We start from the raw sequence: 12,227 nt of genomic DNA on the forward strand, positions 1-12,227 counted from the left end.
CACACTCTTGAATGTGCCTATCCCTACCCTCGTCAGAGCAACCATTGTTTCAGGGCCCCAAATTCAAACAAGCAAGTTGTTCTGCCCCATGCTACACTAGACACAGAAAGCTGGTTAAAACCTGAAGCTGACAGCAGTGAAATGAAACACCAAAATTTGAACATACACCAGAAGGATAGGGAAATGAGAAATGGAGGTGGTGTATTTGTTGACATAGACAAGAAACTCAAATCTACAGAGACAGAAACTGAAGCTGCACAAAAGACTTTTTGCGCAAGACTCATTTGAAGCTACATCTATACAGTGCAAATTTTTGAGAAGTGCTTGGCAGAGGGTATTTACTACTGCACTGGTTATCAGGGTTTCTTCCTGTTCCATTCACATGTGGAGTTGAGGAAGAATGGTTTGCTTAAATGACTCTGTGCATTCTGTAATTAATCTAATCTCGTCCTCATGGTCCCTATATGAGAGATACATAGGGAGTTGTAGTATATTTCCAGAGTTGTCATTTAAAGCTGTTTCTTGAAACTTTGACAGGTCTTTAAAGTCAGTACGACCATTAGACAGTTGTTTATTTATGGTGTTACATTTACACTTACACAATCATGATTTCGGCTTCAAAGCACTGTTATCAAGTGTTTTCTGAAATCAGGTTAGACAATAACAATGAGATACATAACAATTGATATAACCGTATAAGAATCCATATTTGTAATGCTTACTTACAAGTGTTATAAATTGCCTAAGATGGCATACTGTCTTATTAAAATACACTATTAGACACATTGTCTAAGAGTTGATATTTCTGACAGACAATTTCTTAGACAGTGTGTCTAATAGTATATTTTAATATGACAGCATGCCATCTTAGGCAATTTATAACACTTGTAAGTAAGAATTACAAATATGGATTCTTATATGGTTATATCACTTGTAATGTATTTCACTGTTGTTGTCTAACCTGCTAGCAGAAAACGCTTGAAAATGGCACTCTGAAGCCGACATCATGATTATGTAAGTGTAAATGTGACACTGTAAATAAACAACAGTCTAATGGCAGTATTGACTTTAAAGAAATATATTATGAGAGTGGCCCTGCATTATGAAAAAAAAATTATTATTTATCAGTAGACTTTCTTAGGATAATTTTCCTCTATTTTCAAGAGTCTGCCAGTTCAGTTTCTGTAGCATCTCTGTGACACTCCCTCACAGGTCAAACAAAGCTGTGACCATTTGTGTTGTACTTCTCTGTACACATTCAATATCTTGTGATAGTCCTGTCTGGTATGGGTCCCACACATTTGATCAATGTTCTATAAGGAGTCAAATGGATGATTTGTAAGCAATCTTGTTTGTAGACTGATTGCATTTCCACAGTATTCTACCAATAAACTGAAATCTGCCACCTGCTGTATCCACAACTGGGCCTAGGTGATCATTCCAATTCATATCCCCACAAAGTGTTACACCCAGGTATTTGGATGAGTTGGCTGATTCCAACAGTGATTCATTGATATTATGATCATAGGTTTCACTGAAATCCACAGTTTTACATTTCTGAACATTTAAAGCAAATTGCCTATCTCTGCACTGCTTTCAAATCTTATCAAGATCTGACTGAATATTTATGCAGCTTCTTTCAGATAGTACTTCATTACAGGTAGCTACATCATCTGCAAAAATATGAATTGCTACCAATATTGTCTGCAAGGTCATTAATGTGCAACATCAACAGCAGGAGTGCCAACACATTTCCCTGTGTACAGTCTTCATCCAAGATAATATGCTGCATCCTCCCTATCAAAAAATCCTCAGTCCAGACACAAATTTCACTTGATACCCAATTTGATCATACATTTAAAATATAATCATAGATGTGGTTCTCAGTCAAATGTTTTAACAAATCACGAAATGCTGCAGCTACCTGATTGGCTTGATCTGCATCTTTCAGTATATGAGAAAAGTGTGAGTTGGATTTCGCATAATCAATGTTTTCAGAATCCATGCTGGTAGGCATGGATGAGGTCATTCTGTTCCATATACCTCATTATGTTTGAGCTCAGAATATGTTCTAAAATTTTACAACAAACTGATGTTGAGATAGTGGACAACAGTTTTGTGGATCACTTCCACTGCTCTTCTGGTAAACGGATGTGACTTGTGATTCCTTCCTTTGTAAAGAAAATTTAGAAAGTGAGTTAAGCAAGTCAGCTTTTGTTTTAATATCCTCAATTTCAATTCATGTCTCACTTGTGAGTGTTTGGACCATAACAGCCTTCAAATATGATCAGAATTTCTTTGGGTTTTGTGAAAAATAATTTCACAGTATTCTGCTACAGTAGTCATTGAAGGCTTCAAGCATTGCTCTCTTGACAGTCAAACACATTTCATTCAGCATCCCTCTATCTATAGCCCTATGCTTTGTTTCACTCCTATTACACAATAGTCATTGTTCCTTTAGAAGTTCCTTTACATTGACTGTATACCATGGAGGGTCCCGTCCATCATGAACTGTTCTCTGGGTATGTCTCTATGCGGCATGTGGTTAACTATTCTTTTAAACTTGAACCATCATTCTCTACATACTCCCGCCCTGTGCCGAAAGCTTAAAAGTTCCTCACTGAGATATGAAGCTACTGCTTTTTTATCTAGTCTACTTGACATATATACCTTTCTGCTTGTTTTAGTTGTCTTCTATACTCTGGTAACCATTGAGCCACAACTGCATTATGGGCACTGATATTAGTTTCGATGTGGACATCGTCAAAGAGGTCAGATCTACTTGTTGCTCTTAGGTCCAATATATTTACATCACGAATAAGGTTCTGAACTATCTGTTGTAGATAGTTTTCAGAGAATGCATTTAGTAATATTTCACAGGATATCTTGTCACATTCACCTCTAATAAAACTATAATTTTCCCAATTGATTGTTGGGTGATCAAAATCATCACCAATAATTACAGTATGATTGGTTAATATCAGGAGATGAGTCTGACAGCCAGTAGAAGGATTCATTTACCCCTTTATGCCTGTGCCTGATACTGAGTCTTGCCCAAACAATTTCATCTATAGCTTCAAATTCTGTTTCAATTGATTTGTGTTTCTTGTCTACTCAGACAAATACACCACCTCCATTTGCCACTGGCCTATCCTTTTGATAAACACTTACATTCTACCCAAAAATCTCACTGCTATCACTTTCAGGTTTCAACTAGCTTTATGTGCCTAGTGTTATGTGAGCTTCACTGCTTTCCAGAACTGCTTCAGACTCTGGCATTTTGCTGCAAATTCTTCAGCAGTTAACTACTAAGATTTTAATACCCTCACCTGAGGGGGCTATTCTTTTGGATCTTACACTTATTCTTCTGGACCTCCTTGGATGGAGAGATGCCTAATTTAAAAATTCCTTGTGAGTTCTCAACCCGAAGGCACAAGCCCAGGAAGTGGCATCCTAAGGTGTCACAGAACTTTTGAAGTCACTTCTTCAGTCCTTCCACTTTACCAATAACCAGAACATCATGAACAGTTCACGATACATTGCTGCAAACTGTGAGCTCTGTTGAAACGCTTGTGAGCAAGGCTGGTCTTCTCAACCTTCTCTGCCAGTCACTGAAACAAATGAAGTATGACCTTTGTTGCAACATGCACCACAGTCTGCAGTTTCTTGCACCCTGTTCCTCAATCGCTGTCAGAATAGCCTCTTCAACTTTTTAAACAAGGCTCCCAGGCATACAAACTGAGTGCATCTGGTGTTTTTTCCTGTCCCTTGCTGCCATTTCCCTAAGGAGCACCTTTATTCACTGTACATTGGAACTGCCAATGGTTAATAGACCACTACCCTTTTGATTTTGCCTCTTGCTGACACTGGACAAAACAGGTTTCCCCAAAACAGGTGAAGCAAGTCCCACTGGTTGCTCAGAATCGAGGGTGGACATAAAATTATAATAGAATCTTTCTATTTAACACCACATTCACCTCCTGATTTAAACAAAAAATTTAGACATAATCTCAGTTTGCTTGTATATAAATTATCTAATCATATTATAATCATCATAGAAGACTTTAATCACCCATCAATCAACTGGGATAATTGTAGTTTCAATAGTGGTGGTTGTGACAAGACATCCAGTAAAAAGTTACTAAAGCCTTCTCTGAAAACTACCTAGAATAGATAGTTCAGAACCCCACTCATGATGGAAATACACTCCTGGAAATTGAAATAAGAACACCGTGAATTCATTGTCCCAGGAAGGGGAAACTTTATTGACACATTCCTGGGGTCAGATACATCACGTGATCACACTGACAGAACCACAGGCACATAGACACAGGCAACAGAGCATGCACAATGTCGGCACTAGTACAGTGTATATCCACCTTTCGCAGCAATGCAGGCTGCTATTCTCCCATGGAGACGATCGTAGAGATGCTGGATGTAGTCCTGTGGAACAGCTTGCCATGCCATTTCCACCTGGCGCCTCAGTTGGACCAGCGTTCGTGCTGGACGTGCAGACCGCGTGAGACGACGCTTCATCCAGTCCCAAACATGCTCAATGGGGGACAGATCCGGAGATCTTGCTGGCCGGGTAGTTGACTTACACCTTCTAGAGCACGTTGGGTGGCACGGGATACATGCGGACGTGCATTGTCCTGTTGGAACAGCAAGTTCCCGTGGCGGTCTAGGAATGGTAGAACGATGGGTTCGATGACGGTTTGGATGTACCGTGCACTATTCAGTGTCCCCTCGACAATCACCAGTGGTGTACGGCCAGTGTAGGAGATCGCTCCCCACACCATGATGCCGGGTGTTGGCCCTGTGTGCCTCGGTCGTATGCAGTCCTGATTGTGGCGCTCACCTGCACGGCGCCAAACACGCATACGACCATCATTGGCACCAAGGCAGAAGCGACTCTCATCGCTGAAGACGACACGTCTCCATTCGTCCCTCCATTCACGCCTGTCGCGACACCACTGGAGGCGGGCTGCACGATGTTGGGGCGTGAGCGGAAGACGGCCTAACGGTGTGCGGGACCATAGTCCAGCTTCATGGAGACGGTTGCGAATGGTCCTCGCCGATACCCCAGGAGCAACAGTGTCCCTAATTTGCTGGGAAGTGGCGGTGCGGTCCCCTACGGCACTGCGTAGGATCCTACGGTCTTGGCGTGCATCCGTGCGTCGCTGCGGTCCGGTCCCAGGTCGACGGGCACGTGCACCTTCCGCCGACCACTGGCGACAACATCGATGTACTGTGGAGACCTCACGCCCCACGTGTTGAGCAATTCGGCGGTACGTCCACCCGGCCTCCCGCATGCCCACTATACGCCCTCGCTCAAAGTCCGTCAACTGCACATACGGTTCACGTCCACGCTGTCGCGGCATGCTACCAGTGTTAAAGACTGCGATGGAGCTCCGTATGCCATGGCAAACTGGCTGACACTGACGGCGGCGGTGCACAAATGCTGCGCAGCTAGCGCCATTCGACGGCCAACACCGCGGTTCCTGGTGTGTCCGCTGTGCCGTGCGTGTGATCATTGCTTGTACAGCCCTCTCGCAGTGTCCAGAGCAAGTATGGTGGGTCTGACACACCGGTGTCAATGTGTTCTTTTTTCCATTTCCAGGAGTGTATATTAGATCTAATGACAACAAACAGACCCAACCTCTTTCAGGCTGTCCACACTGAAACTCGTATCAGTGACCATGAGACAAATACAGCAACAATGAATACCAAACTAAAAAGGGCAACTAAAGCAAATAGAAAGTTTTATATGTTCAAAAAGCAAACAAAGAAGTCAATGAGGAACTTGAATCTCTTAGCTCAGGTTAGGAGCATGTGGAGGAACTATGGTGCAAGTTTACAAGAATAATTTACCTTGCACTGGATAAATACTACTCTGTAGAACAGTTCATGATGAGAGAAATTGTCACTGTAAAAAAATTCTATAGATACAGAGACTACTGTATAATAGATATAAATCAAAACATAAAGTTACAGACAGATGATGAATGAAAGGCATCTGGCAGTCAAGAGAGCAACGCATTAAGCCTTTGGTGACTACTGTAAGCCTTTGGTGACTACTGTAGCAGCCTATTGTTGAAAAATCTGTCACAAAACCCAAAGAAACTCTGGTCATGTGTAAAGGCTGCTAGTGGCACCAAACTTACTGTCAAGTCACTCATGGACAAGAGAGGAGTTGAAATTGAGAGTAGCAAAGCGAAAACAGAAATGCTTAACTCTGTTTTCAAATGTTCTTTACAAAGGAAAACCCAGGTGTGTTGCCCTCATGCCATCAGTTTAATTATCATACCACTAACAAGATGACTGAAACAGATATTAATGGCAGTGGCACTAAGAAACAGCTGAAATTGGTGACACTGAATAAAGCTGCATGGCCCTATGTAATCTCTATCAGATTCTATACTCAGTTTGGGGCTGAGTTAGCCCTGCTGTTAACTATAATCTAGCATAGAACCCTCATACAAAAATCATACTCATTAGCTGCAAGAAAGTGCAGGTTACCACTGTCTCCAAGAAAGGTACCAGAAGTGATCCACAAAACTACCGTCAAATATACTTGGCACCCATTTATTGTAGAATCTTAGAACATATTTCGAGCTCCATCCTAATGAGGTATCTCATATAGAACAACTTCCTCCATACCAGTCAGCATGGACTTTGAAAACATGTATCACACTTTTCTCACATGACATCTTGAAAGCCCTGGATCAAGGCAGTCAGGCAGGTGCAGGATTTCTTGATTTCTGAAAAACATTTGACTCAGCACCACACTTACTAGACATAAGTTGTGGCTAGATTGAGGATTTCTTGGTAAGGATGATGCAGCATGTGGTCTTGAATGGAGAGTCATTAACACATGTAGAAATAACTTTGGGTGTACCCCAGGGAAATGTGTTGGGTCCCTTGTGTTAATGACCTTGTGGGCAATGTTAACAGCAACCTCAGACTTTTTGCAGATGATGCAGTTACCTACAGTGAAGTACAGTCTGAACAAAGCTACATAAATATTCTGTCAAACCATGATAAGATTTCAAAGTGGTGAAAAGACTGGCAAAGTGTTTTAAACATTCAGGAATGTAAAATTGTGCACTTCAAAAAAAGGAAAAAATAGTATCCTGTGGGTATAAAATGATTGAGTCACAGCTGGAATCAGTAAACTCATACAAATACCTGGGCAGAACACTTAGTAGCAACATGTAATTGAATAATCATATAGACTTAGTCATGAGGAAAGCAGGTAGCAGATTCTGGTTCATTCTAGGGAAAACACAATCAGTCTGCAAGGGCACTGCATACAAAAAACTCATGCAACCCATCCAAGAATAATGCCCAAGTGTGCGGGACCTGTAGTGACTACGACTAGCAGGGGATATTAAACATGTACAGAGAAAGACTGCAAGAACAGTTACAGGTTTCTTTGACCCATGGGAGAGTGTCACAGATATCTTGAAAGAAATGAATTAGTAGACTCATGAAGATACTCAGAAACTATCCTGAGAAAGTCTGCTAACAAAGTTACAAGAACCAGTTTTAAATGGTGACTTTAGGAATATACTCCAACCCACTACACACTTTTCCCACAGAGATCATGAGGAGAAGATTAGATTGATTACAGTATGCACAGAGACATTTAAGCAATCATTCTTCCCATGCTCCATACATGAAAAGAACAGGAAAATGCCCTAACAACTGGTACAGTGGGACATACTCTCTGTCATGCATTTCACAGTGGTTCACAGACTGTACATGTAGACGGTACTGCAGAGAGGCAGACAAGTGATATGCAGTAGTATTTTTTCCAACTCTTTCTGTGCTGTATATTTTCACCATTTCAAATGAGTTAACATCTTGTTAGCAGAAGTCAATAAGAGATGCATACAAAAAGAAGAAAAGCAATGCAATACTTACAAGAATGAAGAGGAGAAGTGCTGTGATTATGGATAGAAAACAGACTAATTGTATTACTAATCCACATGCCAAAAAGGCATGACAGCTACGTTGTTTTCCAGAAAGGAGGTAAGTTGATAAGTTGTCCTTGAAAACAATTTCTTCAGATTCAGGACCTATAGCAAAAATTGAAATATATGATGACAAAAACTCTTAACAGACTGTAAATGAACAGTACAATCTTTTATTATGTTTAATGTGCTGTATTAGGATATTAATATTCTCAGCAAGTTTATTTGATTTTGCAGAGTCTACAGCTCCTGCTCACCTATAGCCTGACTAGATACATTAACTAAGAAAATAGACCTTTCATATTATGAATGATTAACAATATTAATGCTATTAAGAGAAAGAGGTAACATGAATCAGAGGCTTATTTCATATAAGTAAGTATGCACATCCCTCTTTCTGAGTCTCTGTCTTCCTCAGGGGGTATGCTTGCTATTTTTGTGAATCTAAAGGATATGATAAACTATACATTCACACCAACATCATTCTCATGAATAAAAAATCTGTATGTCACTGAAAATATACAATGAAATAGGCTTCATCACTTTTATATAACTACAGACATATAGAAATACACTATGAGTCTTAGAATATCAGATTGACACAATTTAATTTAAGTAAGTCTGTTATATTCCAAAATGGATTTTCTGACAGCTGATTATATCATTTCATGTGGAACAATTTTGCAGAATATAGCAATCCAAAAGTTATGATTTATGAATGACTTCTAGGGGTCTAACTCCAGCTGAATGGGCCGCTGTTACCTGTCTATTTCTTGGAATATCAATTTTGAATCTGACAGTAGAGTTGAGTTGATGAACATTTTCTCTTAAATTTCACTGCTTAAGTACATTTTAATACAAAGCAAATAGCATTTACATGGAGGTCTATAAATATGAGTATCTTACATTTGTTAACAATAAGTCAAGAGTAATAGCTTGGAGCACCCCTGCAAATTGCTTATACACCTTCCGGTTTGTATTCTCAGTATATCACCCTTATGTGAGGAGTATCTCACATCAGAAGTCCATAAGAAATGGGCATTTGCTTAACTGCAAGCACCCCAGGTGGCCCAGAGTGCCATGGCTGGATTTGGGTTTGGCTTGATTATGGTTTTGAAGTTGTAGCTGATCATCACTGCCACACTTCTATTACTGAAAGCTCTGTGTGTGCCTCAGAAACTAGTTTGTGATAACACCTACTCAGTGCTCGACCTACACATATACCTTTACCATATTTACTCAAATAGAAGCAGCACTTTTTTTCTCCATTTTTTGTAATCCAAAAAACCACCTCTAGCTTAGAATCAAGTGCAAAGTAAGCAGAAGTTCTGAAAAATGTTGGTAGGTGCTACCACAACTAACTTCTGCTGTCGAATATATGTAGCACAACACAGGCATGCTTTTCAGGCACAAAGATGAATACTGGCACCAAAACCTCTGCATCAGTAAATAAATTTAAAAAAAGGTAGAAGACGAGTTTTTTTCTCCGCCCTGAGTTTCGACCACTGCATCTTCATACATTATCCAATGAAGTAAATAGAATTCCGTATTGTTCATCTTCGAATGTAGCAGCCTTTCAAATATTCATAGCAACAAAAATAAATTTCTTACACAAAAATACCAACAATTCACAAGGCTTTAGGATTGTTGCATGAGTTGACATGCTGGTGCTCATTAAGATTTCACGTAGTGGCACCTATTGCTTAATGGAATTTTGTGAAGTGCTTGTTGGTGTTAGTGAACCATAATTAAGCGCTTTAATTACAGTGCCAAATTCAAGAGGGGAGTTATTTATTTTGCGGAACAAAGTTCTAATCGTGCTGCAGGTCTGCGATACGGGATTGATAAGCACAATGTCAGGCGATGGCGACTGCAGAGAGACAAAATATTTGAATGTTCAAGTAGCAGGAAAGCATTTAATAGGCCAATGTGTGGCCGATATCATGCACTAGAAGTGATTTTAAATGAATTTGTTAAGGAACAGCATCAGAAATTTCTGCCTGTGAATGCCGAAATTTTAAAAATTAAGGCATATGTAATTGCTAGAGAACAAAAAATGGAAAATTTTAAGGCTGGTCACAGCTGGCTTTATCTGTTTCTGAAGCACTGTGGTTTTTCACTTTGGAGGCGAACTTCAGTTGCACAGAAGAAAAACTTGTGAAATTTCAGCGCTTCATAACTAGGCTGCACACAGAAAAGCAATACCTTCTTTGTCAGATAGGAAATGCTGACCAAACTCCTGTATATTTTGACATTCTGTCAAATTATACAGTTGACACCAAAGGAAAGAAAAACATAAGTGTTCTTACTTCATGGGGTGAAAAACAGCGGATGTCCGTCATGTTTGCTTGCACAGCAGATGGACATAAATTACCCCCATACATAGTTTTCAAGTGAAAGACTTTACCAAAATCAGAAGTGTTTCCAAAAACTGTAACTGTACAAGCAAACAAAACTGGGTGGTTTTCGGATGACATGGTGCTGGAATGGATAAGGTATGTGTAGAATCGTCTTCCTGACACAATGCTTGGTTTACGCAGTCTGTTGGTGTTAGATGTGTATGCAGGCCATACAACACCTGCAGTAAAATGAAAATTAGAGGAAAGCAAAATGGACTTGGCAGTAATTCCAGGCAGGATGACGTCAATTCTGCAACCAATTGATGTCTGTTTGAATAAACCATTTAAGGACAAACTTAAATGGATGTACACAGACTGGCTTTTGAAAAGTGACAGAGAACTGACACCAACAGGCCATGTAAAACACGATAGTTTGTCGCAAGTGTGCCAATATTTATGATGCATGCAAGTGTGTTCCAAATCAAACTGTGTACCAAGCATTTAAAAAAAGTTCGATATCCAATGCACTAGATGGTACAGAGGACCATGCTCTGTATGAAGAAATGAGCAACAAAGAATCGAGTGATAGTGATTCAGAAACATGACTGATATTTTAAACATTTCATATAAGATGTGTTACAAACCTAATAAAATTTTGATTTAAATTTCAGCGTTTCATTTCTAAGTTATTTTCATTCTTATTTTATAAGTGTTGCTCTGCTGTGAACCTTGCAGAACTAGCAATGCCAAAAGAAAGGATATTGCAGAGACATGGCTTAGCCACAGCCTGGGGGATGTTTTCAGAACGAGATTTTCACTCTGCAGCAGAGTGTGTGCTGATATGAAACTTCCTGGCAGATTAAAACTGTGTGCCAGACCGAGACTCGAACTTGGGACCTTTGCCTTATGAGGGCAAGTGCTCTACCATATGAGCTATCCTTTCTTTCGGGAGTCCTAGTTCTGTCAGGAAGTTTCATATCAGTGCACACTCCACTGCTGAGTGAAAATCCCATTCTAGAAACATCCCCCACGCTGTGGTTAAGCCATGTCTCAGCAATATCCTTTCTTTTGGCAATGCTAGTTTTGCAAGGTTCGCAGGAGAGCTTCTGTAAAGTTTGGAAGGCAGGAGATGAGTTACTGGCAGATGTAAAGCTGTGAGGACAGGGCATGAGTCGTGCTTGGGTAGCTCAGATGGTAGAGCACTTGCCTGCGAAAGGCAAAGGTCCTGAGTTCGAGTCTCGGCCCAGCACACAGTGATAATCTCCTAGGAAGTTTCATCTTCTATCATACACAGTCTATTATTTGGATCTTGTTGATCATTATCAAAGAAATAAGCAGTGTAAGTAACAACAAATAGCAGTCTCTTGTCATTGTTTTGCTAATCAGACAATTCCTCACTTTTTTTTGTAAGCGGCGGTAGTGTGCACAAAAGCAAGGCATTCTGCGAGCGGCAACAGGTCGTGAACACTCTTTATCAGAATGGGATAAACAATGCATGACACAGTACAATAATGAATTTTCAGCTTAGAGTGACATAAAGACCTATAACAAAGAGAATGGCATTTATCAGATAAAAGCAAAATAATCAATTGATTCAAGCCAGACGAAGCACGTGAAAAAGGAAGAGTACCCATATAAATACGGACGGAGTGCCTGACGCATAGCAATGGCTACCTGGTAAAGCTTAACTGCTAAGCTTATGACTTGAACTAAACTACTGTAGCTGTATCTTCATCCATTCGACCTAAATTGTGTCTCACATTACAATGGACCAACTTTGTTTCGATCTGGAGGTTGGTCTAAAGCTTTTTGCACCCCTTGAATTTCAAGTTTCAAATTTCAGGTGCAGCTTAGATTTGGGAAATTTTTTTTTCCTTGATTTTGAGTCTCATTTTTCAGGTGCAGCTTAGAT

General features: G+C 40.1%; 1 protein-coding gene across 1 annotated transcript in view; it reads right to left on the reverse strand.

Moving 5' to 3' along the window:
- LOC126455676 (ATP-binding cassette sub-family C member 12-like) overlaps positions 1-12,227 on the reverse strand; it is a 518,625-nt gene that overhangs the window by 186,079 nt on the left and 320,319 nt on the right. Inside the window, exon 19 of the mRNA XM_050091443.1 lies at positions 7,927-8,081. Within this exon, the coding sequence (XP_049947400.1) occupies positions 7,927-8,081 (155 nt within the window). The remainder of the gene's footprint in view (positions 1-7,926; positions 8,082-12,227) is intronic.

The sequence above is a fragment of the Schistocerca serialis genome, chromosome 2, assembly GCF_023864345.2.
Source record: "Schistocerca serialis cubense isolate TAMUIC-IGC-003099 chromosome 2, iqSchSeri2.2, whole genome shotgun sequence".
Taxonomy (NCBI): Eukaryota; Metazoa; Arthropoda; class Insecta; order Orthoptera; family Acrididae; genus Schistocerca; species Schistocerca serialis.